At 42.4% G+C, this 26,607-nt stretch overlaps 1 protein-coding gene across 3 annotated transcripts in view; it reads left to right on the top strand.

Moving 5' to 3' along the window:
• Nucleotides 1-218: 218 nt before the first annotated feature.
• The window catches only part of SMPX (small muscle protein X-linked), a 52,752-nt gene continuing 26,363 nt past the window's right edge, over nucleotides 219-26,607 (top strand). Inside the window, exons 1-5 of one of the 3 annotated variants that reach the window (XM_036841016.1) lie at nucleotides 219-419; nucleotides 4,771-4,827; nucleotides 15,647-15,733; nucleotides 22,187-22,335; nucleotides 22,764-22,768. In XM_036841016.1, coding sequence (XP_036696911.1) covers nucleotides 4,789-4,827; nucleotides 15,647-15,733; nucleotides 22,187-22,321 — 261 coding nt within the window. In that variant the 5' untranslated portion in view covers nucleotides 219-419; nucleotides 4,771-4,788 and the 3' untranslated portion in view covers nucleotides 22,322-22,335; nucleotides 22,764-22,768. The remainder of the gene's footprint in view (nucleotides 420-4,770; nucleotides 4,828-15,646; nucleotides 15,734-22,186; nucleotides 22,336-22,763; nucleotides 22,769-26,607) is intronic. The other 2 variants (XM_036841015.1, XM_036841014.1) reach the window with 2 other exon arrangements.

The raw sequence follows: 26,607 nt of genomic DNA, 5'->3' as shown, positions 1-26,607 counted from the left end.
CTCAGAAGTTGTGAGAAAACACAACCAGCATCTTCTGGAAGATTAGGAAGGCAGTAAGATTCCGGAGCCACCTTCCGGCTGACATTTGAGCCCTGCTTTCAGCACGGTCAAGCCTTTTGGAGGCAGCGTATGGCTTGTATCAAACTCTATATTTAGGAAGAACAACTGTGAGCTATGACAGGAATTCTCTTTAACACTTATCCTTAAACCGAGTTCCCCTCCAGCCCCGAGCCAGGAGCAGCTCTCAATACCGGGTGAGGCACGGAGCACTTGAGCTATTTCAGCCGCATGAAAAGCATCGGAACTGAGATCGCAGCTCAGAGGACACCGGGCGTCCCTTCCACTCACTGAGGAGCTTTGTATTCTTGCACCTGGCTGCCTGGAACTTTCCTCAGGCAGGAAGCAAGTACATAAAGCAGGTAAGCAGGAGGACCCAGCTCAGGCAACTGGGCTTTCTGAAGGAAATTTCCTTGCTACCCAACTTGAAGTGGCTACTTATAACTTTGTAGGCTTGTAACCAGTGGGTGTAGCTTCCTTGTAAATTCACTGTTCATTGGTGATGTTGCTGCTTCTGTTTTATAAATTGTTGGGGGGGTGGGGAGGTTGAAAGAATATTGAACTAAAAGTAGTTTTCATTGATAGGGACATTAAGAAAATTTCCACGGTCCAGATATGATGACTGTGACCCTGAACATGAGATCATTTTGATTCTTATGGCCAGGATTACAGTCAGTCAGCTGCAGACTGATTCGGGCTGTAAGCCCAGAAATAATCAGGAGAATTTGGGGCAGAGAAAAGCTATAATGCTAGCTCTTTGGTTTACCTAAATGCAAATTATTGCCAGAGTTGTTAACACAGTACAAGTTTAAAACGCTTTTCTCCTCTCCCTAAGCACCAGGCTTGGCCTCAGTGATAAAGTTCTATCAAACTATAGATCCATTAATAATCCAGACCCATCTTTTAGAAAGTCCCGCTTCGATCGCAGTGTTCCCCATACCCAGCAGAGTAGAGGGCAGCAGCCCTGTCTCTCCCTATGTGGGCACCAGATTCTGATACGTGGCAATGCTGAGTGTCTCTTCCCTCTCGGCATATCTCAGGCAGAGTTGAATAAAGACTTAGTTCGGACAGCTGAACATCTTTCTACACCCTTCTTGGGAATTATTTTTAGCAGCAGACAGAAGATAATTCCCTGTGAAACTGAGCTGTAGCCACTTAATTGACCTTTAAAAAGAACAAACGAAGCCCCCTCTCTCCATATATTGATTTATTTTCCTCTGAATCCCTGCTTATTAAATTAGCGATATTAATGTTGACAAATTTTTAGTAAGTGAAAGAGTCTTACTTAGACGTCAGATATTAGATGCTGTCCAATCAAATACCAGCAGAGGTATATAGTACATGACTCAGCATACGGACCATTAAAGATCCCCACTGACTTGCAGAACTGCCAGGAAAACTCAACTGTGCTAAGCCGGCAAGCATTTCCATTGTAGTACAGGCTTTGTAAAAGTCAGTATATGCCTGGTAAAACTTTCCATGTTTTCAAATTGTAGCCAGAACCAGGAGACACAGTAATAGAGTGCTTTAAAGAGTACCTCTTTGGATGAAAAGCTGTGGCCCCGGTGTGAGTGGAGTTGTGCATCTAAGGCATAGCTTTCTTTTTTGGTCCTGGGATGAGGCATGCAGATACAGAAGGAAGGTGCATTCTACACCTTGCATCCCTAATGGAGGTGAACGCAGGGCCAGGGAAAGAGCCAGGGAACACTGTCTATTTTTATTCATCAGTGTGCTTTGCCCTGATTTCTCTGAGAATAATGAGGACAGCAGGAACGGCTGCAGAAATGATTTACACAAACGTTATCTAGCTTGTTTGCAAGGAATGAGAGCTGGGATCTGACCAACTTCCTAGAGGTGTCTGTCTCGCAGATTGACGTATATGTTAAGAAGGAATTTGTATGCAAATAAGATTATACCAATGCTATACAAGGCCCAAGGAATATCCATCCCCTAGGCTGAGAGGTCCACAAAATACAAAGCAATCCAGGACTTTAGCGAAAAAACAAAATCAGCCTAATTAAAAAAAAAATCAGCCTAATTAAAAAAAAAATCAATGCGGTATAAATAACACAATCATTCATTGCCTGATTTTTTTCCACATTTCAACTTGCTATTGTAATAACATAAAGAAATTCCTAATCCCCACATCTCAAATTGACATACAATAAATTTTTTAAAGTTCCCAAGTGATATTAGTTAAACTTTAATTGTACACATACAGAGAATGCTATATGATGAGATATTTAAAGTCCTGTGAGAATTATTGCTTTGCATGTCTTCTAATAGCTTTTGAGGAATAGAAACATTAAAAATTAAACTGCCAAGCTTTTCCTTTTGAAATTGAGCTGTGTGTCCTAGATCCAAAAATTAAAAATCCTTCATTGACTTTTTGACACTGCAGGAAAGACAGCAACCTATCTGAAACATATCATAGAGCAAAAATGCATTCCTGATTGTTCAACTTGTTATTGCTTTTTAATTTTTTAACCATATTTTAAAAAATAAATTTATTTATTTTTTTATAAATTTATTTATTTTTGGCTGCATTGGGTCTTTGTTGCTGTGCTCGGGCTTTCACTAGTTGCAGCGAGCGGGGGCTACTCTTCGTTGCGGTGCGCAGGCTTCTCTTGTTGCCGAGCACGGGCTCCAGGTGCCTGGGCTTCAGTAGTTGTGGCACGTGGGCTCAGTAGTTGTGGCTCGCGGGCTCTAGCGTGCAGGCTCAGTAGCTGTGGCGCACGGGCTTAGTTGCTCCGCGGCACGTGGGATCTTCCCGGACCAGGGCTCGAACCCGTGTCCCCTGCGTTAGGCAGGCGGATTCTTAACCACTGCGCCGGGCTTCCCTGGTGGCGCAGTGGTTGAGAATCCGCCTGCCAACGCAGGGCACACGGGTTCGAGCCCTGGTCCGGGAAGATCCCACGTGCTGCGGAGCAGCTGGGCCCGTGAGCCACAATTACTGAGCCTGCGCGTCTGGAGCCTGTGCTCCGCAACAAGAGAGGCCGCGATAGTGAGAGGCCCGCGCACCGCGATGAAGAGTGGCCCCCGCTCGCCGCAACTAGAGAAAGCCCTCGCACAGAAATGAAGACCCAACACACCCATAAATAAATAAAAATAAAAACAAATACTTAACCACTGCGCCACCAGGTAAGTCCCTAATTTTTTAACCATATTGAAAATAATTTTACCTAGACCCTTATGCATGGAGGCTGTATCTGTATATTACCAAAACATTCAGGTGAAACTTTAAAAACAAAATTCCATTGTTCTCATGTATGTGACTCCAAGGACTATATAGTTGAGTATACTAATTACAGAGATTTAAAAAAATTATGTAATTGTTTAACTTCATATAGTAGAGCCTAAGACTTTGAAGACCTCAGGAAAAAAAAAAAAGGAAGTTTTTCAGAGTTCTCAGTTCATAAATTTTATCTCTAAAGTGTGTGGGGCATCACTACAGCAGTTTTTACTCTGTACTTAGAGTTGTAGACCAGTATAGAACTAAAAAGTCTCCAGCTAAGGGCAATGGCAATAAAACAATACATATTTGCATCATGCTTTACAGTTCGCAAGGCATTTTCAGGAACCTTATGTCATTTTGATTCGTACCACAACCTGTGAAGCAGGTGAAACTTAAGGAAGAGGAAATGGGCCTAGAGATGTTGACTGACGTAGTCCAGAGGACACCGGACGTGCGGCAGATGCCAACACGGCGCTCTGTGCTCATTGACTCACCAGTGAGCCCACGCACTTACACCAGTCAACTGAGGAAACTCTAGTCAACCCAGTTTATCGTTTGGGTTTAAAAAGCAGCGTGTTTTTAATTCACTGAATTTCAAACTTTTTCACTCCGTCCTGTCGACACTTAATAGACCAAGCTATAACATCACTTGTACAGAGCTGGGCTGTTCCCTGCTCCCCGAGCCCCAGTAAACCTCGGCCACTAGTCCCTGGGCTCTAAGTCAGGTCTCACAAACTGAAAGAAAGCAAAGGTCCTTTGGGAAGGAAGTACTGCTACCTCTTAGGGATCTGACATGGTCACATAAGTCCTATTTGCCTTCTGAGACTGATTCGTTAAAAGAAAAGAAGACAGAGGTGAGGCTTGCCTGCCAGTTGCCTGGTTTACAGAGCCCAGGCTCTGGACGCACAGAGCAGGGAGACGCGGCCCATGTCCCCCAGGTCTCTGTGCAGAACAGACACATGCACAGCGAGCAGGGAGCATCGCAGTAGTAAGAACGCGGTACGGGCCATTTCTCTTTGGGTGTTTGATGGAGGCGAGGCGGTCCCGACGGACTGATGTGCAGCCCTGGCAACAACTCGGTTCAGATCAAAAGTTCAGTTTCAAGCAGAAAGCTTCTGAGGCCCCAAAGAAAGGTGTTTTATTCCCACAACCTCTTTGTTTTGCTGTTCTTGGCAGGGGGGCAAGAGGGCAGGGAAGGAGATGATAGCGCCTTTTAAGTTTCTGATTGCCTATCATGAGCATCAGGGGCGAGGCGTCTCAGCATTTCTCCTTCTGAATGATTTATCCAGCGCTCTAGTGTTCCCTCTCCCTGAGGCATTAGGAAAGAGAGTCTGTAAGTAACCGGAAACTGAGACTGAAAGAATATACGGCCAGTGAAAGGGGTGACTGCCCAGTTGAATCATGAGTTAAATTCAAATTTATCATGATTGAGAATCTGAATGCCGCCACCTCTAACAGTTTCTTACCTGTTTTTTTAGGGATAAGACCTTGTCGATATGTCGAAACAGCCAGTTTCCAATGTCAGAGCCATCCAGGTAAGTAGACATATTTGTGTTTTAACATCAGCAACTTCCAGTCTGTTTGCTTAATAAATCAGACTTTATGTGACTGTTCACCCCAACTGATGATTCACTTCAAAAAGAAAAGAAAGACTTGTGTAAGGTACAATTAAGGAAGGATATAAGGCTGGTAATGTACAACTGAGAAGGGAGAAGCTATTTTTTTAAGAGAGTCAAAGTTTATAAATGAGAATTAAATGGTCTTCTACAAAAATGCAGTGTGTATGTTTTTTGATATGCTTTTTGATGTGTAAGTTTTTGATATGCTCATCGATCGGAATTTAAAAATTCAATTTCCATTTTTATATCCAATTGAGTTTGTTGACTCATCTGTTTAGAATACATCTTTCTTTAAATAACATCCTTTTCTTGTCAAGTGTTCTTTCCAAGGCTTGGGTATTTATCTTTTAAGGTCCGTATGCTATTATGCCTCCTCATGCCCTCTCAACAAACAAATTCTTTGGTTGTTTCATCTGACTTAAGTGTTACCCACAATAAGGGGAGGGGGAAGCAGGCATTTTGGAACACAAATACAATTACGGAGAAAATTTTAGTATTTGTTTTGACTCAATACTAAATTTGTTATTTCTCTTAAGAGCTTGGTGTTTAGCTCTCAAGTGGCTCCCATACTGAGACGGCGGGCACAATGCTTTATTGTAAAATTCCATCTTTCCTTTCCATCAAGATGGAGCCATCTGTACTTTCTCTAAAGGAACTTTAAAACTTTTTTTCCCTGGGCTTTCCTGAATACTGCACAGCATATGGTAGTTTCTGAATACTTGGGGTCTGATGCACCATCATACATACACCTACTCATAAGCAATTGACTGTATTTTGAAGGGACATGCATGTGGTCAGATTGTGGGGTGAGGAATCCTAGCACACACCGGTGGTGGAAGTGGGTGGAGGGACATATCTTTACCCGTCATGACTAATGCATAGCCTTAAATGGATGGGGTTCTTAAGTGGTAAGATATATAACAACCTCTGGAAACCTGTTACAGAACAAACCACCAAGGAAGGGCCTATTGGCAAGGATTCAACTCTGCATTGCCATGTTTGGCCCTCTGGTGTCCACCTAGTGAGTTTCTGATGTACGTACCCTGACATTGGTAGAATTCATTTTGCCTCCCAGGTCTGTGAGCATCCTTGAGCCTTTGAACCTTCTCTTTTACCCAGTGTGTACAGCTGTTAGTGGCATGGGCTGTGAAGCCAGATTAGTGGAGTTTGAATCCTTAATCCATTTTGTACTGGTGTGGGATCACGGGAACACTACTTTACCTACTTTACTTCTCTGCCTCTGTTTCCACATCTGTAAAATGGGGACAGTACTCACCTCCTAGGGCTACACGTATAAGATGCTTAAAACAGCACAGTAAGCCCTCATTAAGGGTCACATTGTTACTATAATACTTATCATTCTGGAATGCTCTGTGTTAAAGTGACAAAAAATAATACCATTTAATCACTGCATTTGAAGCTCTCAAAGTGCTAAACATAAAATTTCCTTTTTATTTTGCAGGACACAAAAACATATTCTCTCAGGCTGCCTTTTATTCTCTTCCTTTTATAGCTGAAAGCGTGTTGATTTTTCCTCCTTAGTGCTTCCTGGCCTCCCTCAAATCTACACTGAAAATTCACCTGTATTTTATCTATTAATTTTGACCTTGATATATTTTTAGGTCTGTAATATTTAAAAAGCTGCTATTGACTGTTCTCAATAGCTGCTATTATACTGCATCTAAAAAAAATCCATCTACTCTACCAACAAAGGCAGTGCTTCCTTATGGATGTGGTATTGCCTCTCTCAATATATTTTATGCCAGACAGAAAGCCTAATTTAATGCACCTTCAAATGAAATACTATTTCTTGTGGCTAAATAGGATCTGCACTATCTGATATTTTCCTATCATTTCTGCATTAAATGTAGGGTCTATTAAATAAAATATGAAAATGGTTACTCTATACAAAATGCTTTGTAGTAGGAACATTACCTAGGCTATGGTCTTGTGTGGAACAAATAGAAACCCCAGCTGATGAAGGAGTGCCCTTGTTGTATAAATACTAAAGATCTTAAATGTTCCATTCAACACACTCTAGTCACTTCTTTTTATTAGGATGTCATTTCCAATTCAGTTCAACTGTCACATTCTGGGTGCATACTTTGTTCCAGGCACCATACTAAGTGTTGGCTATGCAAAGATGAACTGAAACCTGATCCTTGAGTTTGAGGAGCTCATGGTCTCCAGGACTCACTAGCTATGCGACTTTGGGCAAGTTGTTTTATCCTCTTTGTGCCTCGGTTTCCTCATCTGTCAAGTGGGGAATTAATAACATGTGAGCTCATAGGGTTGCTGCGAGGGTTAAATGAATCAATACTTGTAAGTGCTCAGGCCAGTTCCTGGCTCATTGTAATTGCTCAATAAATATTAGCCATTATTATCAATCATCATCATCGTAATCATGTGGTTCAACAGTTCCCAAAGTGCGTCTCCTGGAATAGCAGTTGCATGGGATGTTGTTAGTTAAAGGGTTCCATGCTAAAGTGTTTGGGAACACAACATTAAGCAAAGTTGAATAGGATCTTTACTGCAGGATTTCTCAGAGTCCATAACTTGCTAATGGCTTCATATATTTCCAAGAAGGCGGTGATGTAGACAATCTTTTCTAAACATGTTGGATCTTTTAAATGAGTATCTTGTAGGATAGTATTTTGCAGTGCAAACTTCTAGAAGTAATGACTTAGATCTCTATTTTGTCTGGATTGAGCAAATTTAAGCCTCTGTCAACCATATTTCTAACAGTCAGGCATAGGTAGTTGAATTACTGCACCTATGTACACCAGACAACATGGGGCCAAATGGTTATATATCTCTACCTGGCCATTCACTAACTCTGTGACCTTAGTTCACCCTTAGTTTACCCTTCTGTAAAATGAGGACAATCATACTACTTAACAGGATTGTTATAATGAATACACAAAATAATGTATGGCAAGTGCCTAGTTTATAGCACACAAAGTCCTTAAGAGATGGCTCTTCTAATTATCCAAGTAATGCATGGAATGGCCTTGTTTTCTCTTCAGCTGCTTCCATCTCCTCCCTGCCCCAGAATAAGCGGGAGGCCAGAATCAGACCCACTCTCAGAGGAGATGGACAGTTGTCTTTCACATCCACACTGAAGAAGAGATGGCCTTTGAATTGTAAGGGGATTCTATCTAAGTCTGCATTACTTTTCAGTTGTATTAGTGAAATCTCATTTATTTCAGGGACATAAAAATATCCTGAAGGAGTCAGCTGATTCTTCCATAGTCTGGAGAGGGCCTTTGTCTCCTAAGCAGCTGATAAGGCTCTAGATCAGACGTTGGCCCACCTTTTCTGTAAAGGACCAGATAGTAATCAATACTTTAAGATTTACAGATCACTGGGCCTCTGCTGCACTATTCAGCTCTACTGTTACAGCACAAAAGCAGCCATAGGCAATACATACATGAATGGGTGTGGCTGTGTGCCAATGAAAGTTTATTCACAAAAACAGGTGGCAGGTTGGATGTGGCCCATGGGCCGTAGTTTGCTGACCCCAGTTCTGTGCTCTGTAGGCTGCTTGTTAAACCCCACTGTTGATGGGAATGGAGTTGCAACCAAGGTAACATCAGCACACTAGGCACAGTGGGTCTGATCCCTTCAGATGAAAGAATTTGACATGACAGGTGGTGGGGAAAGCTAGAGCTGCCGGGAAATCTAATCCCAGCAGCGATCTGTTTGGTAAGTCTAATGAGACCAAGTGACACTGACCGCTGGCAGCACCTGCCTGTCCTTCCCCTTCTTCCTGAACACACCCCCTTTGGCAACTGCCATGGGCCTCCCCAGGGCCTCAGCCCACCCAGAGCCAATGTCCTCTGAGTCGTCACTGGCCCTTTCTCTTCACCATTGATCAAAGTAAGCTGAGTATTATTTGTCCTTTCCCGTGAGATCTGAGAGTTTCATGGTTGAACGGAAAAGAGTCCTGTGCCCTAGTCATAGCTCTGCTCCGTGACTTCACCCCCCGGTCCTCATGAGCTGCAAAGGGCAGGGGGCGGGGATGTTGCATTAAATGACCTGTAAGCCTCTGTCCAGCTTCTAATAGTCCATGAACTTCTTGAGAATAACTTCTAAGGTTTATTATTAGGACGATAATAATAGTCAGTTTCTTCAGGGTTTACTATGTACTTGGCATAGTGCAATGGGATTTCCATGGATTATAATGAAAGGTTTGGAGAAGCAAAAAAACTCACCCAGGATCACACAGCCTGTGAGTAGGAGAGTCAGGAACTGAACCCGAGTTGCCTGATCCCAAAGCCCATGTTTGGAACCATTTTGCAACAGTGACTAGTCTCATTACTTACCATCTCCACCCCGGCACCGAGAGTAAAGATGGAGGAGTGGGTGCAGAGCACCTAAAGTGTAATCATAACTACCGAGGCTACTTGAAGGACAATTACCATTTTACGGATGCTGGGTCCTCCCTTTTAAAGCCCTCAGCTGACATTCAGAAAGGGGGTCAGCATTTCAGCAGAAGCAGCTAATAGCTTACACTGATTAAAGTCACCTTAAACGTAAGTCGGCTAGGAGTGAAAAGTACAAAGTAAAGTGACTCAGTAACAAACATGGTCTTGAAATACAAATGACCATGGCCACGGAATCCCACCTCTCTGCTTAATTGACTTAATCAAGCTGCTTGTGAAACTAAAACTAACTCCTTTATCATTCATTTTAGAGGAATGATTATATGAGCCTTGCATCATTAGTTAGTGTGTGGCTTCCTACCATGGGAAGTTTCCATTGTCACCCAATCCACGCGTAGAACAGAATATCTTGATGCCCTGAGTTTTAGTACTTCTTTCCCTTCCCCACCTGTTACCATTGCTCTTCCACTCTCCATTGCTCAGGGCATAAGGGCTCCGTGGAAGAAGAAAACAGCCCGACAAAAATATTTACAGACAGTTGTTAGGGACTCTAATTCCATCTAGGATTTCCAGTTTAAAAAAGATTTCAGGTATATGACAATCCTTGGTACAAAGGAACAGACTATCAACCACCCATGGTTGGTCAGTTAATCAAATACATTTATTAAAGCTAATAATAATAATGATGATACATACCTTCCTTTACTATTGCATTTAAATGCGAAAGATAAAATATGAACTTTCATTTGTCACATGTTTTTCCTTTGACCTTGGATCTACTGTTTCTTTCTTAGGTAAACCACTATAACACATTGTTTATGATTTCTACTGCTGGTTTCTTTGAAGTGTAGCCAGAACTTGAAATGCAGCAGTTTGACTCTAGAGCTACCTCCAGCTGGTGATCTTTGCTGCTCTGCCAGGGCTCCATATTGGTGACATATACTGACTAAGGGATGTCATTTTTTGAGGCTGACATTCACAAGTACTTCAGAAATATAACCTGCCTTCAACTGATTGTAGACATTCTCTTAACAGCTGTATGGTACATTATTGAAATCTACTTTCCCCTGGATGACAAGACTACAGTTGAGTCACTCAGGAAATTATTGAAGAGAACAAAAAGTGTTGAGAACAGAGGGGAAAAAAAAAAAACAACCTTTCACTATGAAACATCATGGGTGAAAAACAGTGGCTGAGTGGGAGTTTCTCAAAATTGTATTGAGTGGGAAAGTTCTGTGTGTTCTGAATCGATTTCACATTTCAAGAATCCCTAAAGGCAAAGAAGTTATGCATTCTAGCGATACAGAGCTTTATTTTAAAATGGGTGGGATATATTTTAGTTGGTGTGTGTGTGTGTGTGTGTGTGTGTGTGTGTGTGTGTGTTTGTGTGTCTGTCTGTCTGTCTTCCTAATTTAGGCTAATATATCAAATAAGAAATCTTTTAAAATTAGCTATTGGGAAAACACCCCTCTTTCTGAGAGTCTTCTGTGAAGATGCTAGAAATCTCAAAATGCCACATCCTGCTCCATTCAGAGAAGGACCAGGACTGTAAGAATAGGAAAGCACAGAAAGAAATACTGTAAAATGCAACCCTATAGGGGTTCCTCTTCGAGCGGCTGGGAGAAAGGCATGGGGGAGGCTAGAGATTCTGGCAGGAGCTGCTGGAGACCTTGGAAAACTAAAGATAGAACCCGTGGGGAGTCATCTGAAACAAATATGCAATGGGAGGAAACTCCAAAAGCCTGAGCTCTAAAAGGAGAGACAGAGTGGGGACGAAAAGGGAGGGGGAGATAAGAGAACAAGGGCTCTGGAAAGCAAAGTGGAGTGGGATTGTCAGTACCCAGTGGCTAGCAGCTACAGAATCCAGCCCACTGGGGAAAGATGCCATTGCACTGTAAGTCACACAGGAGTGGCTGTGGAGGGAATACTGTTTCCAGAATTCTCGGGCTCAAAGCCTGGAGCCAAGCAAGAGAACAATACAAATAATTAAGGGACTCGTGGAATTAACTTACAGGGAATTCTTTCTGCTTTTCTTCACCTGGTGAGATCAAGTGCAGTATTCATTTCACATCAGATAGGTCTATTATCAGGGAACTGTATCCTGTTCTGGCAAAAGATGATCTAGTAGATTTTTTCCATTCCAACTTTGAGGATGTAACAAAGTACGTATAGCTTGGGAAAGTGATGCACTGAATCTGCTACGTCAGGGGCATATTTAGAAATATCTAAGATGAATAAATCTCAAGGAGGGAAAAAAAGCAAGGGAAGGTGTTACAAAAGGAAAAAACAAAAGCCTGCTTCCTTTACACTTACACAGAATCTATATAGAGAAGGAAGTCCAACCTTATATCAACTCCAGGTCATTGATTTCTGTTTGTTTATTCTTTCATAAAAACGTAGCTCATATTCCAAACCCATTTTGAGTAGCGAATACCATGTTCAATTTGCAGATGGAAAAATCGAGTCATTGAGAAAGTATTTTGTTTGTGTTCAAACAGCAAGTCAGTGAAAGAGACAAGAATATGACACCAATCCTCTGGCCGATGGAACAAAAACAGAGAGCTATAGGTCTACACATTTCTATGAAATTCAAGTTATAAGGAATTTTTCTTATGGTTCTAATTTAGCCTATAATTTGTCACTCAAATATCACCGCCCTACAATTATATTAATGAATCGTTTCTAATCAGTTACAAAGCAATCCTCTGACACTCCCTTAAGGTGTACATTAATGACTGGATACTTGACACGTTCACAGGCTGCTCTGGATCCTGTCAATATTTGCTGTCAAAAAAACCATTTAGGTTCCGGGTTTCTTGAGTCATGCCTTAAAGATGAAAAAGCATCAGGCCAGTGAGCTAATGGCTCAGTTTTCAAATGTGGCTTTTTTTGATGCCTATTCTAGAATTATCCATTTGGCGTGCCCCTTTTCCAAGGCCATTCTCAAGGTGTAAGTTTGTGTGGCCTTGAGAAAATCACCTAACCTCTTTGAGGTTCAGTTTCTTTATGAGTAAAATGAAGATGATAGTCTGCACCTCAGAAGTTTGTTGTGAGGATGAAGGTGTTAGGACAACCTAGCTGCATCTTGGGGTTTTAGGGTGGATAAGGGTGGTTTGTGGTGAACGTGGGGAGGGGTAGTTACTGTTCCACAACCTCACCACCAGGTTAAGATGAAAGTTAGTCCCAACCCAACTCTGCCACTTTGTTAAACACGCATTTGTTAGCAAACAAGCGGAAACCATCCATACAGTCTGTCTGTGAGCCTGATGAAGCCTCAGCTCTTGTCCCTTTAAATGCTCCAAGTGACTGCCAGTTTGCATAAAAGGTTCATGGGAGGCAGGTGGGGATTCTGTTGCCCCTAGTTGGCAGCAGCCAGCTAGAAATCCTCATTATCAATGACTGGAGACAGGCCCATTTAGGGACCACTCCTCTGAGCTCTGTCTCTAAAGATGCAAGCTATAGGCATCAGATTCTTACACTCTGTTCAGCAGGGTGGGAATTGTCTCCAAAATATTTTAACCACTCTACATATCTTAACCTCCTCCAACTTCATCAAGTGAAGCCATTTCTAATAGTCATTCCATTATTTCACTGATTTTTTTGCCATTTATGCAAACATTAAAGCCTCGGTTATTGGTGGAGATAAACCTAACAGAAAACATTTGGAGCAGCAATCTGGGGAATGTGGTCTTAGTGATAGTTTACCACCTAACCCCCCCAGGAGGATGAACTCCCAATGAGAGCAACAGTGTTCCCTACAGTTGTAGTTTAAACCAACCTGTGTGTATAAAATATCACACTGTCTATGCTAAAGAAGTTTAAAGTATATTACAGACATCTTAACAGTGGGCAGAGTGAACATCTTAAATGCACATCAATACTCATTCACTTAGGGGCGATCTCTTTCAATGGTTGTCAGATTTGGGCCCCCAAGTTCCTTGGAACTGCACATGGTCCAGGGCTTGGGGGAAGCAGATGGGGTGTGGGCTCCCTACAACCTTAGCCAGAGCAGCTCCACCTCCACCTAGTTTGCATTTTAGATATTCTCACAATACTTTACTTAAAAGAAGGGTTCCATGGCCAAGAAGGGTTCCATTAGTGAAGCCTAACATTCACATTAAACAAGTGGGGAAGACAAGACCCAGAGCAGTTGTCACTCTTTCAAGTACAGAGAATCTATAGCCACTCCTAGCATTGGGCTCTTTTCTACCATAGCCACCCAGGTACCATGGAGAGGCTACATGCATTGCTAAAATCAATCTCTGAGCAAGAAAAGGTGGTATTTCCATAGCATGTGCTTTACTGAATACATCATCCTGGATGATTTTTACATGTTCCATTACTGAAAACTACAACCCACCATAGAGCATACACACTTGATTAAATGGGTTAGTTTAACAATCATATCTTTCAGAAACAATACATTAACTTGAACTTCCCATTAGGAAGATGCCCTCTGTAGATGCTTAATAAATGGGTCAGGGTAGTGGTGATCTAATTAAACTTTTAGCCAGTTAACTGTCTTCCAAATAGTCCCAATATCAACTTTTCCCCTCTTTCATCCAAACTGTAGTAATGGAAATAGTTATTGGTTCAATATACATCATCTTCAGTGAGTCTTACTTACATTGTTTTGATCTTATTTCAGGACCCTAATGATATTTCATCCTATCTAAGACACTGTCAATTGTAAAATACCAGTATTTTATGTCCTAAGAAACAAAACAACTGTGCCCATTAAAAATTTAAGATACCATTGACTGTAAGACACGCTCTGATTTCAGAGATATTAAAAGAGGTGCATCTTGGACTTCATGAAGTATGCTACCATATTTGCCACCATAGAAGACATGTTTCCCCCCTTGTCTTATACCTCCTCCTCCCCCCACTCTAGGCCACCTGATATTTCCATTAAACAGAGGAATAGCATAGAAGGCTCAGCCCTAGTTTTTCCAAAATGCTTCCCTCTAAAATTGTGCTGCACTTATATTTTAGCATATATGATACATACTGACCCCAAATACTTCTTGGCTTGCTGGCCCTAGGAATGGTGATGTACCTCTCTTGATACCCACCGCAAACACTTTGGATCTGTTTCCTTTCTGTGGGATCATCATTATTCTAGTAGGGAAGAAAGTTTTAAAGCCCTATGTGGGAAAAGTCACTTCCTGTTCTACGGAGCAGAACACAGATCCACCATGTTGCATGAACACGGACACGGGATACTTCCTGTGTCTTGAGTTAAACATTCCCCTGGCAACAGAGCTCATATCAGGCAGTTCCAAATACCACACTTCCCAATGATTTTGTTTGGTGTGGTACCAAAACTGCCCAAACTGAGTCATAAGGTAACAAAATATTTTGCTCCCTTTGCTCAGGCATCATTTTCATTCATAACATCAGAGCGCAATTTCAACTTTTCAAGTCCACATATCCAACTACTCATAAGGCAATACTTTATCTCAAGTGGAAAAAAATACATTCTGCCTTAAAAAAAAGTTTTAATGCTTGTTTTATGTGAGTGATACTCCTGGGTGAAGATGTTTTTGGTCTGCATTAAACATTCTTGCCTTTTGATAACAGATGAAGTATGGACAAAATTCAAATTTACATATTCTCTTTCCCAAGTTTGAATTACTATGTCGGTATTTTCCTTACATAATTTAATGTCTAGCATATTTCATGTTTTCTAGAAGGTATTTTATGTTTACTGTGGGGAGAAACTGGTATTGCATCTTAATAAAGGACAAAAATCTATGAACTGTGATACCAATGAACTTGACTTTCCAGCACTCTCCTTACGCACTGACCCACACAGTGGTGTGTCGGGGAGAAAGTAAAAGAGTGTCAAATTACAGAGACCTAAGGAAGTGCTAGAATAGCCATAGGACATGATGGGAAGGAGGAGGTGGTTTAGGAGGCGTGATTGCCCCCCTACCGTGGTAAATATGAAGGAAGCTGAAGGGGGGCTAAGATGTGGGATGGTTTCTGCAAATGCCATTGCCTCCTTTCCTATCATTATGTGTTCTTTCCTCATCCCAGAGAGTGGAAAATATTAGGCACCACAGGAGGGCAACAGCCAGAACAAACTGTCTTCCAATTCTTCCAGCCAATAGGGAACTGTGAAATCACTGCACAGACCTAAGGATGAGTACAAGAAATCTGGAATAAATGGAAGTCAAATTTTCCTTGGCATATTTTTGTACTGTCATTATAGCAATTTTCTTGAGGTAAAAAGCTTTAAAGACGTACTTTTCAGATTTGTTTTGCCTCACAATGATTACCATCTCAGAGTGTCACTGCAATTTCTTACTTTCCTTAAGCTAAATCTTCCCTGTTTTCTCTTTTAGGCAAATATCAATATCCCAATGGGAGCCTTTCGGCCAGGAGCTGGGCAACCCCCCAGAAGAAAAGAATGTACTCCGGAAATGGAGGAGGTGAGGAAAACTGAGCTGGCAGAGCTCAGCACCATCTTTCTCCTCCAACATCCTGACTAGAGGAGGGCAGAGGCAAGGCGAGGGCCAGCTTTCCAGGACAAGGAGGGCACAAATGGATGTGGGTCAAGGAGTCATCATGTAGTACATACATTTCTTTGGTTGTCTTGCTCAATCAGCCACGAAACACACTGACCCTCACTTCCCTCCAGCCGAATCTAAGTGCCTGGCCCAGGTACTTGAAGATGCTGAGTTTAGCATCTAGTTTATTGATTGACTGCGTGTGTCTTCGTGTGTGTGTGTGTGTGTGTGTGTGTGTGTGTGTGTGTGTGTGTGTGTGTGTGTGTAGGGGGAGGGGGGACCTCTCAGATGCTCTTGGTTCAGCAACAGTCGGTAGCTTGCTAAGTTTTCACTCTGAAGCTTTTATTCAATCTAGCTGGATGTATGTAGTACAGCTTCTGATGAGTGATGAACCCCAGTGGGAACGCAGGTAATAAGCACGTGAAATTACTTGTGGATTCAAACAAAAAGCCCCAATCTCTGGGTATTTCCTTTGAAAAGAGGAACTTGCAAAGGAGTCTATCAATTTCTGTATTTTTCCCTCCCTTTAATTCTTTTCCTTTCCTCCAAATTCAAATACCCAGTCTTCTAAAATGGGGGCTAAAATTCATCATGGGTGCAATAAACATAGTTCCCTGCCCAAATGTTTATATTTTTTCCTCAATTCTGACTTTTCTGATGAAACCTGGAAGGTCTGATTCTAAAAAAAAAGTTAAGGTCTTGGAGCAATAAAGCCACAGGGCATTGCAAACTGTATTTTATCTTTTTTAAAAGGTGAAAAGGCTTTTTTAAACTTTTGTAGGTGACCTTTTTGGTATTTGCTAATAAAACTGGTTGTCCTGCATCTAACCTTTTTCTCTCATAAATAATTCCTGATGTGGTCCTAAGTTAGTGGTTCCAGCCTCCTATAAATAGAAAGATAATTTTTTTTTAATAAATTTATTTATTTATTTATTTATTTTTGGCTGTGTTGGGTCTTCGTTTCTGTGCGAGGGCTTTCTCTAGTTGTGGCAAGCGGGGGCCACTCTTCATCGCGGTGCGCGGGCCTTTCACTGTCGCGGCCTCTCTTGTTGCGGAGCACAGGCTCCAGATGCGCAGGCTCAGTAGTTGTGGCTCACGGGCTTAGTTGCTCCGCGGCATGTGGGATCTTCCCAGACCAGGGCTCGAACCCGTGTCCCCTGCATTGGCAGGCAGATTCTCAACCACTGCGCCACCAGGGAAGCCCGAAAGATAATTTTTGAAAGGAGGAGATAGAGTATTTGAGTGACATTGCCAAGTTCTGGAGTTTCAGTCACTAAGTCACCCTTGATGAATAACAAATTTTCAACATACAAGCTGAAAAGACCTGGCCCTACTCGGCTCTGATGGTACATAATTTCAAGTTCTGCTGCTGCTAACTTGGCCACCCAGTTAGCTCATGATCATGAGCTCTCCCTCTGGGACTTTGGTCAAGTATCTGAGTCTCTGCCTGCAAACGATTCCGTCCATTCCTCAGAGGGTTGCTGTGAGGAAAGAGTCAGGTATTCAATAAATGACTGTTTATCGATTGATCGAATTATCCAATTTTTATGAAGGACTCCTGGGCCTATTATTTCACATGTTGTAAGAAAAAAGCACAGGGAGGTAGAAGGGAGGGCAGAAAGGCATTCTTTCTACATCTCCATTCATCTGTAATTAGGCTTTCTTCCTGTGCTTCGTGGTAAGCTGTGTGTCACTGTATCTGGCAATCAGTTGGAAGGTAGCTTGACTCTCTTTTCACACTAAATTGACTGATGTGACTGTTGTTTTGGAGGCTTGCATCCATCTTCCTCTGTGGTAGAGATGGCCCTCGCTTCTTCTCTACAACTGGTACTTTCCTCCACACAAGTGTCCCAGTTAGGAGCTTGGGAAAGCACTCTGCTCGTACTCTTGCCTTGTCCCCAGCCTGATGGTTCCAGCACATTCTAAAATAACTAAGAACTGATACAGCCTGGGTTTTGAAAACTTACTTTATGACCAACCACATAAACAAATGGCCAACCAACATTCTTCTCAGGATGGAGGGAGCGAGGTATCCACAGAGATCCAGAGACCCCAGGAGTGTTTCTTGAATTGAGCTACACCTTTCTTGTGGGGCTCACGGGTTGGGAGGGTGGTGAGGGGTGGTATTCCCTTATTGTGAGAGCAGAAAGGGACTCTCAGGACTTGTGGGGTCTTACGGAGGGGTGGGATCTAATGACTCAAGTTCTGGGCTGGACCTTGGAGTAAGTTTCTCATGGAAACAATATTGCAAGGGGAGCAGTTAGGCAGCTTGGTTTGGCTACGAGGCCCCAGCCACCTTTGGTTGCATAATTTGAATGGGAAAATGGAATCTGAATTCAAATAACCTGTAGAGCCCCGCTTTTCTATTACTATCCAGTTTAAAACCTCGGAATTGCTTACTTTCTTAGATTTGGGATTCATGGCTTAGCTTAGCATTAAGATAATCACTGTCTAAAGTCGAAGGCATAACAAACCACTCCTGAACAGAACAGGCCACCTCTATCACAGCCAGGAGCTCCCCCATCTCAAACCCGCCACCATCTCAGACGTGAAGAAGATGGACCCCAGCAGGAAGCCAGGATGGGCCATCTGACAAGGCCTGTGAGCACTGGCTGAGTCTCTTGCCCACCTATGGTCTCTGTGAGCCCTTGCTCTGCATAAGACAAGGCAGCTGCTTGATTAAAGTGATTTGAAGTGTACTGACAAGCCCCTGCTCTGCCTCCCAAATCTCTCAATTTCATCATTATTAAGCCACAAAACAGCACATTGGGATTTTCTGTTAATTATTTCCCTCTCCACCTGATCCCTTCACATGATGCAAACACACTATTTAATTCTAGTCTTGCTACTTCCTAGCTGTGAGGCCGTAGGCAAGTTTCTTACCGCCCCCCCCCACCTTGTGCCTCAGTTTCCTCAACTGTAAAATAGGGATAATAATGGTAGCAGATTGAGAATTTTTAAATTAACTAATTAATTAGTTAATTAATTATTTCTTGGCTGTGTTGGGTCTTCATTGTTGCGCGCGGGCTTTCTCTAGTTGTGGTGAGCAGGGGTTACTGTTCGTTGCGGTGCGTGGGCTTCTCATTGCGGTGGTTTCTCTTGTTGCGGAGCACGGGCTCTAGGCACGCAGGCTCAGTAGTTGTGGCACGTGGGCTCAGTAGTTGTGGCTCACGGGCTCTAGAGCACAGGCTCAGTAGTTGTGGCGCACAGGCTTAGTTGCTCCACGGCATGTGGGATCTTCCCGGGGCAGGGATCAAACCCGTGTCCCCTGCATTGGCAGGCGGATTCTTAACCACTGCACCACCAGGGAAGTCCCACGGATTGAGAATTGATGTGAGGATTAAATGAGTTAGTAGGTGTAATTTAGAAGAGCTAGCAGTGTGTTTGCTGTTATTATTACGTCTCCAGTGTATGAGCATAACAAGCACATCAGGCTGTTGTGTCGTACAGAAGAGAGTTTAGGGGAAAACTAAATAGGGCATCTGGTAGTAAAGAGGGAGATGAAGGTGAGACAGCTGGGAAATGGTTCACCATTTTGCCAAATTTTACAAATACTCTGTCACCCCCCAAGGGGGGCATTTCCCTTTGACAATAGCCATTTCTGAAACTGGGAATGACGCGGGGCTGATAAGCCTTCTCTCAAGCTTTCTTTATCTAAAACCAAAGAATGTCTTCCATATCCCTTCTCAATTCAAATATCTACTTACAAAAGAAAAGAGAGCGTACTTAGCCAAATGGGGCCATCTGGACCCTGCCTGTTCATGCCTTAATGTATTATAATTCTTATGATAACAAATTCATAGAAAAAAAATGGAATCTGATTCGCATTATTTTTTAAAAGATGAGAGAAGATTCAGTTAAGAATATGCACCACCACTAACCCCCTCCTGAGTCAATATCTTAAAACCTACTTCTTAAATATACCCACTTATAGTTTTCCATTATATGTGACCTTATCAAATCAAGTGTTAAAAGTTTTACCTTGATAAATAAAAAACACAGTGCATTGAGGTTTTAATAAATTTAAAGGAAAGTGCCTAATATTAAGTATTTTCATCCTTTAACTGTGTATGCTTGCACAGTAAATCTTTGCACACAGACACATAACTGCACACGCTGGTTCTCTGTGTTAATTGTGCCAGTATAGCACATTTTGATATTAGAAAGATAGTGATTATGACTCACCCAGGAACTTAACAGAAGGAATTGGAAACATTTTTCTCCTTCATACTTCTTTATTAAGATCTACCCACCTAACAACCATGGGAACATTTATAAGTGAGGAAACATTTTTCATTTCACCACTACATATATATATATATATATTTTTTTTTTTTTAAAAGAGCACTTTATAGCCTTGTTTAAAATTTCTTTCCAAAAGCCCAACAAAGAACATTTTGGAATACCATGTCCTCCAAGTGGATGTTTAACAGTTTTAACTATTGCTTCTAAATCTGCATTTATAAATGATGAATGTGCGTGCATGATGGAAGGAAGCTGAGCCTATGGCTCTGTACATTGACCCAGGGAAACAACATTTTCCAGATATTTACAACAAATATTTACAACAGGTACAGTCTACATCGAACTACTCTATCATTTCGTGTGGGTGACATGTTAGCTATTTCATCAGCACTGGGTCAGATTCAAAGAAAATGACTATAGGGAAAACCATGAGCCCCTCAAATAAGCAATTTAAAAACGTTTCTGTAAAGGACACATCTACCAAATAATTTGTTAAAGTTTGGGAAGCTTGAACATTTTCTTCCCTTTCCCTTTAGGGTTTAGACAATTTGAGAACTAGATGTAGGAGCCAGATGGGGGCTAAAGCACGGCATTGGCTTTAATACCCAAGTTACAGGGCTGCCTAGTTAGGCCGGCAACACATATGGGCACAGGGCTTGCACCTGAGAAAAACGTGCAGTTTCTTATTCTTTTTCCCGGAACTGTATTGGTTCACTCAGTTGCTGGCCCAGCAGGTGGAGCTCTGCCAGTCTCATAGGGGGCCTGTTAATTTGGGTCCTCCAAGAAGCAGATCCAAAGATGGGATTCGATAGGCAAAACATTTACTGGGGAAAACACTTGTAAGGAAAAATGAGAGGGTCCTCAAACCGTGATGCAGGTGAAGGAGAGTGGGACAGAGGGTTGGGCGGAAGCATCTTAGACAACAGTGCTGTTCTAAGGAAAATTCTCAGCCCAAGTCCCTCTCAGAGGAGTCCCAGGTCTCCCAGGAACAGGCCCGCCTTAGGATCCTATGACACTCAAGTCATTGGCCACAAGCAGCCGTGGGAAGTGTGACCTCAGCGTGGTGATGGGCGGGTTTCAGGGTGAAGCAGCTGGGCCTGTCATTCAATTATCCTCCCTGCAGGAGACTGATCTGAGAGGCGTGCTCCTGTGGCTGCCACAGAGATCAAATGTTCCTCCAACACCTTCGTTCCAGGGCCCTGGGGAATATGCCCCCCACTGCTAGAAAATAGGAGGAATGAGCTAACCAGCAACTGTCTGTAGTAATGAACTGGAGTTCTAGGAGCCACACACAGCAACGGATCTTACTGTTTTACAGCCACTGTTAATACGTGTGTTTGGTGTATGTACATAGAGGCATAGATTTGTCACTATGGCACACTCTCAGGCTTAATCAGCTAAACAACCATCAACAAGTGTGCCTATGCACTTCTGTACCAGGCACTGGAGGAGCCACAGAAAAAAGTATAGGATGTGGTCCTGCCCTAAAGCCACAACAAAAGAAAAACATAAAACGATAGGAAACGTAAAATACTTTCCAAAGCAGGAGGGGAGAGCTGGGCCTCCTCCGCCACTCCATCCTATCCCACCCATATTCAAAGAGGTTTTGCTTATGTCAGTTTCAGTTTGTTTCTGCTTCCCAGAAATGTCATTGGAATAAAGGCTGGCAGCCACTGCACCCCAAACAAAAGAACGGAAAACTCCTGGACCAAGTCACTGTTAGAGGTAGCTATGCACTAACAGTCTACAAACCTCTGCCTTTCAGGCGTCTTATGATATTATGATACCAAATTAAATTTGATCTTGTAAGATGCTTCTCTTGGAAACACAACACAAATCCTTTTAACTAGTGGTAATTTTTACTAGCTATCAGACACTGAACAGTACTCTTGTGTTTTCTAAGTGATGCGGAAATTACTTGTTTTCTTCTTCCAACTTTATTCCTCTATAAACTTCAGGAGATCTCTTGAAACTCTGAGGGTATCCCAACAGCACAAGAAAAAGTCACTCTGCTAGAATTCCTCTCTGACATTATTTTTGCTTTAATTGTTTTCTGCTTCATGTCTATGACCTAGAGAGACCAAATGTCTTTTTTGGTGAGCTAAATCTTTCTCCTTTTTTTCTCTTCAGGGTGCTCCTCCCACTTTGGATGAGGAGAAGAAGCCAATTGCAGGAGCTAAGAAACTTCCAGGACCTGCGGTCAACCTATCTGAGATCCAGAATATTAAAAGTGAACTGAAGTATGTCCCCAAAGCTGAACAGTAGTTGGAAGAAAAAAGGTGAGTGAAAAACTATTTTCTTTGTCTCAAAAAGACCACTAGAAAAATGGTTTATGGAAGCCTTGCACCGAAGGAGTCTGGAATTCCAGAAGTGTTTACTAAGGATCAGGACCTTCAAGTTAGACCAGTATTTCCGGCGCAAAGTTTTTCTGGTATGTAAAGCCAAGTTTTTAAGCCTATCTTATTCCCAAACCAGTCAGAGGGCCATTGAAGATGTTTGCCTGCCACCCCCTTGCTGGTTACCTCTTGGTTGGGGAAGGGTGGGGTTGGGAGAGGAAAGATGCTTGGGAGGGGGCCTTGAGGAGCTTTTGATGTTCGGGTGCAGGGAGCCCTCCATCATTCCATGCCTCAGTTTCCCTACCCAGATGCCCCAAAGAGCGATGAGCTACTTCTGAGCTGGAGGATCAGCGGGGCAAGGAGCTGAGGAGGCTTGGTGGTAACCCAGGTGTGTGTAAGGCAGACCAAGAGGACCTGGTAATGACTCTGTAAGTAGAGGAGGGAAAGGTAGGCTCAAAATTGTACCTGCCACCCAAAGAGGCACTGCAAGCAGGGCCTGTGACTCTATTTTCATTGGCTCTATTCAGTAATGATCCCCTGCTGAGGGCTCAGCCCCACCCTTCACTGCAGACCTGATGCCTGCAGACTGGTGTGGGACTTCTGTCAGCAGTGGGCTTGTGGAATTGGCCCAAGTCATGGCTCTTTCTCCTACGAGACCCTGGGAGCTTTATCCAACATTACTGAAGGCCACCACGCACAGTTTACTCCATTTCTTAAGCAGAAGTTTAAGTCTAGAGGAGAGGAATCTATATTGGCAACATAAAACAGGTATTTATCTGGCTGATTGTCCATTCATTTGTTCATTCATCCAGTCATTCGTTTATGAAACCAATATTTATTGAGTATCTGCTATGTACTGAACACTAGATACATATACTGATCACTTATCATGTGACAGATATGGTGTGAGGAGCATTCTATCTATTGTTTGTTAAGTTTCATGATACACTCCCTGTGGGTATTAGGGTGACATCTTCTGACCACGTAGATGGCAAAGGCAAGCACAGCAATGGGGCCCTACAGTGTCTTCTGTAAACATAATGAAGAACAGACGTTCTGTGAGACAATCCCACACGTGATGGCAAAGTTACTGGAGTCACGCTTATGCTGACTTACTAGGACATGTGCAAGTAAGTTCTGCCAAAAAGATTTCTTCATAGTGTAGGAGCCAGTTTGAGTTAAAAGAACAGAACAGTATCTAGTGTTTTCAGCACAGTTACATGAAAGAACAAAGGAGTAAGAAAAAAACACAGTGGATTCTATGACCATAGAGTGAATCCCAAGAACCTGGATGGGGACAGAGTGACGTGAGCAGGAACTGACCTGAAGCATGGCCACACACACTTGGTATTAATTATGACAGAATGAAGCAAACTGATGACTATCATTATACTCAGTCCTGCTTGTGTTGCCAAGCTGAGATGAAATATTCTAATATCCTTGGGACAAAGCTACAGAACTTTCTTGTGAGAAAGCCTGCAGAAGTGAAATGAACTTTTGGGAATATTTATTATCATCACCCAACCAAGGCTGTTCAGTTAGACATGTGAATTTTTTTAAAAATTAATTTATTTTTTGGCTGTGTTGGGTCTTCGTTGCTGCGTGCGGGCTTTCTCCAGTTGTGGCGAGAGGGGGCTGCTCTTCGTTGCGGCGAGCGGGCTTCTCATTGCAGTGGCTTCTCTTGTTGTGGAGCATGGGGCTCTAGGCGTGTGGGCTTCAACAGTTCTGGTGCGAGGGCTCAGTAGTCGTGGCTCGCGGGCTCTAGAGCGCAGGCTCAGTAGTTGTGGCGCACAGGCTTAGTTGCTCCACGGCATGTGGGATCTTCCTGGAGCAGGGATCGAACCCATGTCCCCTGCATTGGCAGGCAGATTGTTAACCACTGAGCCACCAGGGAAGTCCTGACACATGAATTTTTAATGCAAATTTAAAAAAAAAATCAATAGTAGCTCAATAGTTAGTCCCTCCTTTCCCCCCCTCTATAAGTTTTATTTATGAAGCAGCTTTTTTTTTTTTAAAAACTTTTTGGGTTTATTTATTTATTTTTATTTATGGCTGTGTTGCGTCTTCGTTTCTGTGTGAGGGCTTTCTCTAGTTGCGGCAAGTGGGGGCCACTCTTCATCGCAGTGCACGGGCCTCTCATTATCGCGGCCTCTCTTGTTGCGGAGCACAGGCTCCAGACGTGCAGGCTCAGTAATTGTGGCTCACGGGCCTAGTTGCTCCGCGGCATGTGGGATCTTCCCAGACCAGGGCTCGAACCCGTGTCCCCTGCACTGGCAGGCAGACTCTCAACCACTGCGCCACCAGGGAAGCCCTAATGCAAATTTTAAAGGGTTTTGCTTTTATGAAATCCTTGTCAACCTAAATTTAACCCCAGTTCCAGTTTCAGAAGAATTTGGTTTTGAAGATCCAAAGGAATGCTGTTTTAAAATTAGTTCAGAGAGGGGATGGACTTCCCTGGCGGTCCAATGTTTAAGACTCCACGCTTCCACTGCAGGGGGTGCGGGTTTGATCCCTGGTCGGGGAACTAAGATACCGCATGCCGCGCAGAGTGGCCAAAAAAATAAAAAAATAAAATAAAATTAGTTCAGAGAGAATCTTGCGGTGTTATTCAGCAGCGAGGCTGATTCTGTAGCCTTGGATCTATGGTTACAGTAATGGGGAACAATACCAACTCCATAAAATAGCAAAAAGGTACTAGAGTATCCAGAATACATTTTTTATTACTTCATTTTCTCACAGAAGACTTTAATGATTCTTCTCTCCTGAACAAATTCTAATAATGCAAAACCACTCGGAGAGGCCTATTTGTCCTTATTCTACAGGAATGTGAAAACTTAAGTTGTCCAGGTAATTGATCTGAATTCCCGATGAGGACAGTCATTGTTTTGACCCAAGGAGTGATCTTTATTTCTTGTAGGAGAGGTAGTGAGCTGGTTTGTTTTTGACTTATCAATTCTTCTCCTGCAAATCTGTCATATTTTGAGACTTCCATGGTCATGGTTTATGGTCACAGAAGGAGAACATTTCTTTTTTTTTTTTTTTTGGGGAGAACATTTCTTAATGTTGATTGATTCAGCAGAATCATAAACAGTAAATACCCTGGACCAGCCATCATTTAGCCCCTCACTGGCTGGATTTTATTTTCTCCTTTTTGGACCACCACTTCATCACCTGCCCTCACCATGTATTGTTCAATGATTTAATCAAACAGGTCATTGTTTGAAGACTGAGTGAATAAGTCCATAGTACCAAACTATGAAAACCACAAGACTTAAGGCTTAAAGTCTAGGATATAACTATTACAATACTTTAGACATAAGACAGAGCAGCACCTCCTTCTAGCTAAGATCAGCACTTCCTTTTAAGTGGGGTTTCAGAGTCTTTCCATGCCCTGTGTCATGGCTAGAATTGTTCATGAAAATGGATAAAAAACACTATAGGATTAGAATACTCCCTAACACCATACACAAAAATAAACTCAAAATGGATTCAAGACCTAAATGTAAGACCGGACACTATAAAACTCTTAGGGGAAAACATAGGAAGAACACTCTTTGACACAAATCACAGCAAGATGTTTTTTGATCCACCTCCTAGAGTAATGGAAATAAAAACAAAAATAAAGAAATGGGACCTAATGAAACTTCAAAGCTTTTGCACAGCAAAGGAAACCATAAACAAGACGAAAAGACAACCCTCAGAATGGGAGAAAATATTTGCAAATGAATCAACGGACAAAGGATTAATCTCCAAAATATATAAACAGCTCATTCAGCTCAATATTAAAGAAACAAACAACCCAATCCAAAAATGGGCAGAAGACCTAAATAGACATTTCTCCAAAGAAGACATACAGATGGCCAAGAAGCACATGAAAAGATGCTCAACATCACTAATTATTAGAGAAATGCAAATCAAAACTACAATGAGGTATCACCTCACACCAGTTAGAATAGGCATCATCAAAAAATCTACAAACAACAAATGCTGGAGAGGGTGTGGAGTAAAGGGAACCCTCTTGCACTGTTGGTGGGAATGTAAATTGATACAGCCACTATGGAGAACAATATGGAGGTTCCTTAAAAAACTAAAAATAGAATTACCATATGACCCAGCAATCCCACTACTGGGCATATACCCAGAGAAAACCGTAATTCAAAAAGACACATGCACCCCAATGTTCATTGCAGCACTATTTACAATAGCCAGGTCATG

The sequence above is a fragment of the Balaenoptera musculus genome, chromosome X (assembly GCF_009873245.2).
Source record: "Balaenoptera musculus isolate JJ_BM4_2016_0621 chromosome X, mBalMus1.pri.v3, whole genome shotgun sequence".
Classification (NCBI taxonomy): Eukaryota; Metazoa; Chordata; class Mammalia; order Artiodactyla; family Balaenopteridae; genus Balaenoptera; species Balaenoptera musculus.
This window is presented reverse-complemented; position numbering and strand designations above follow the sequence as displayed.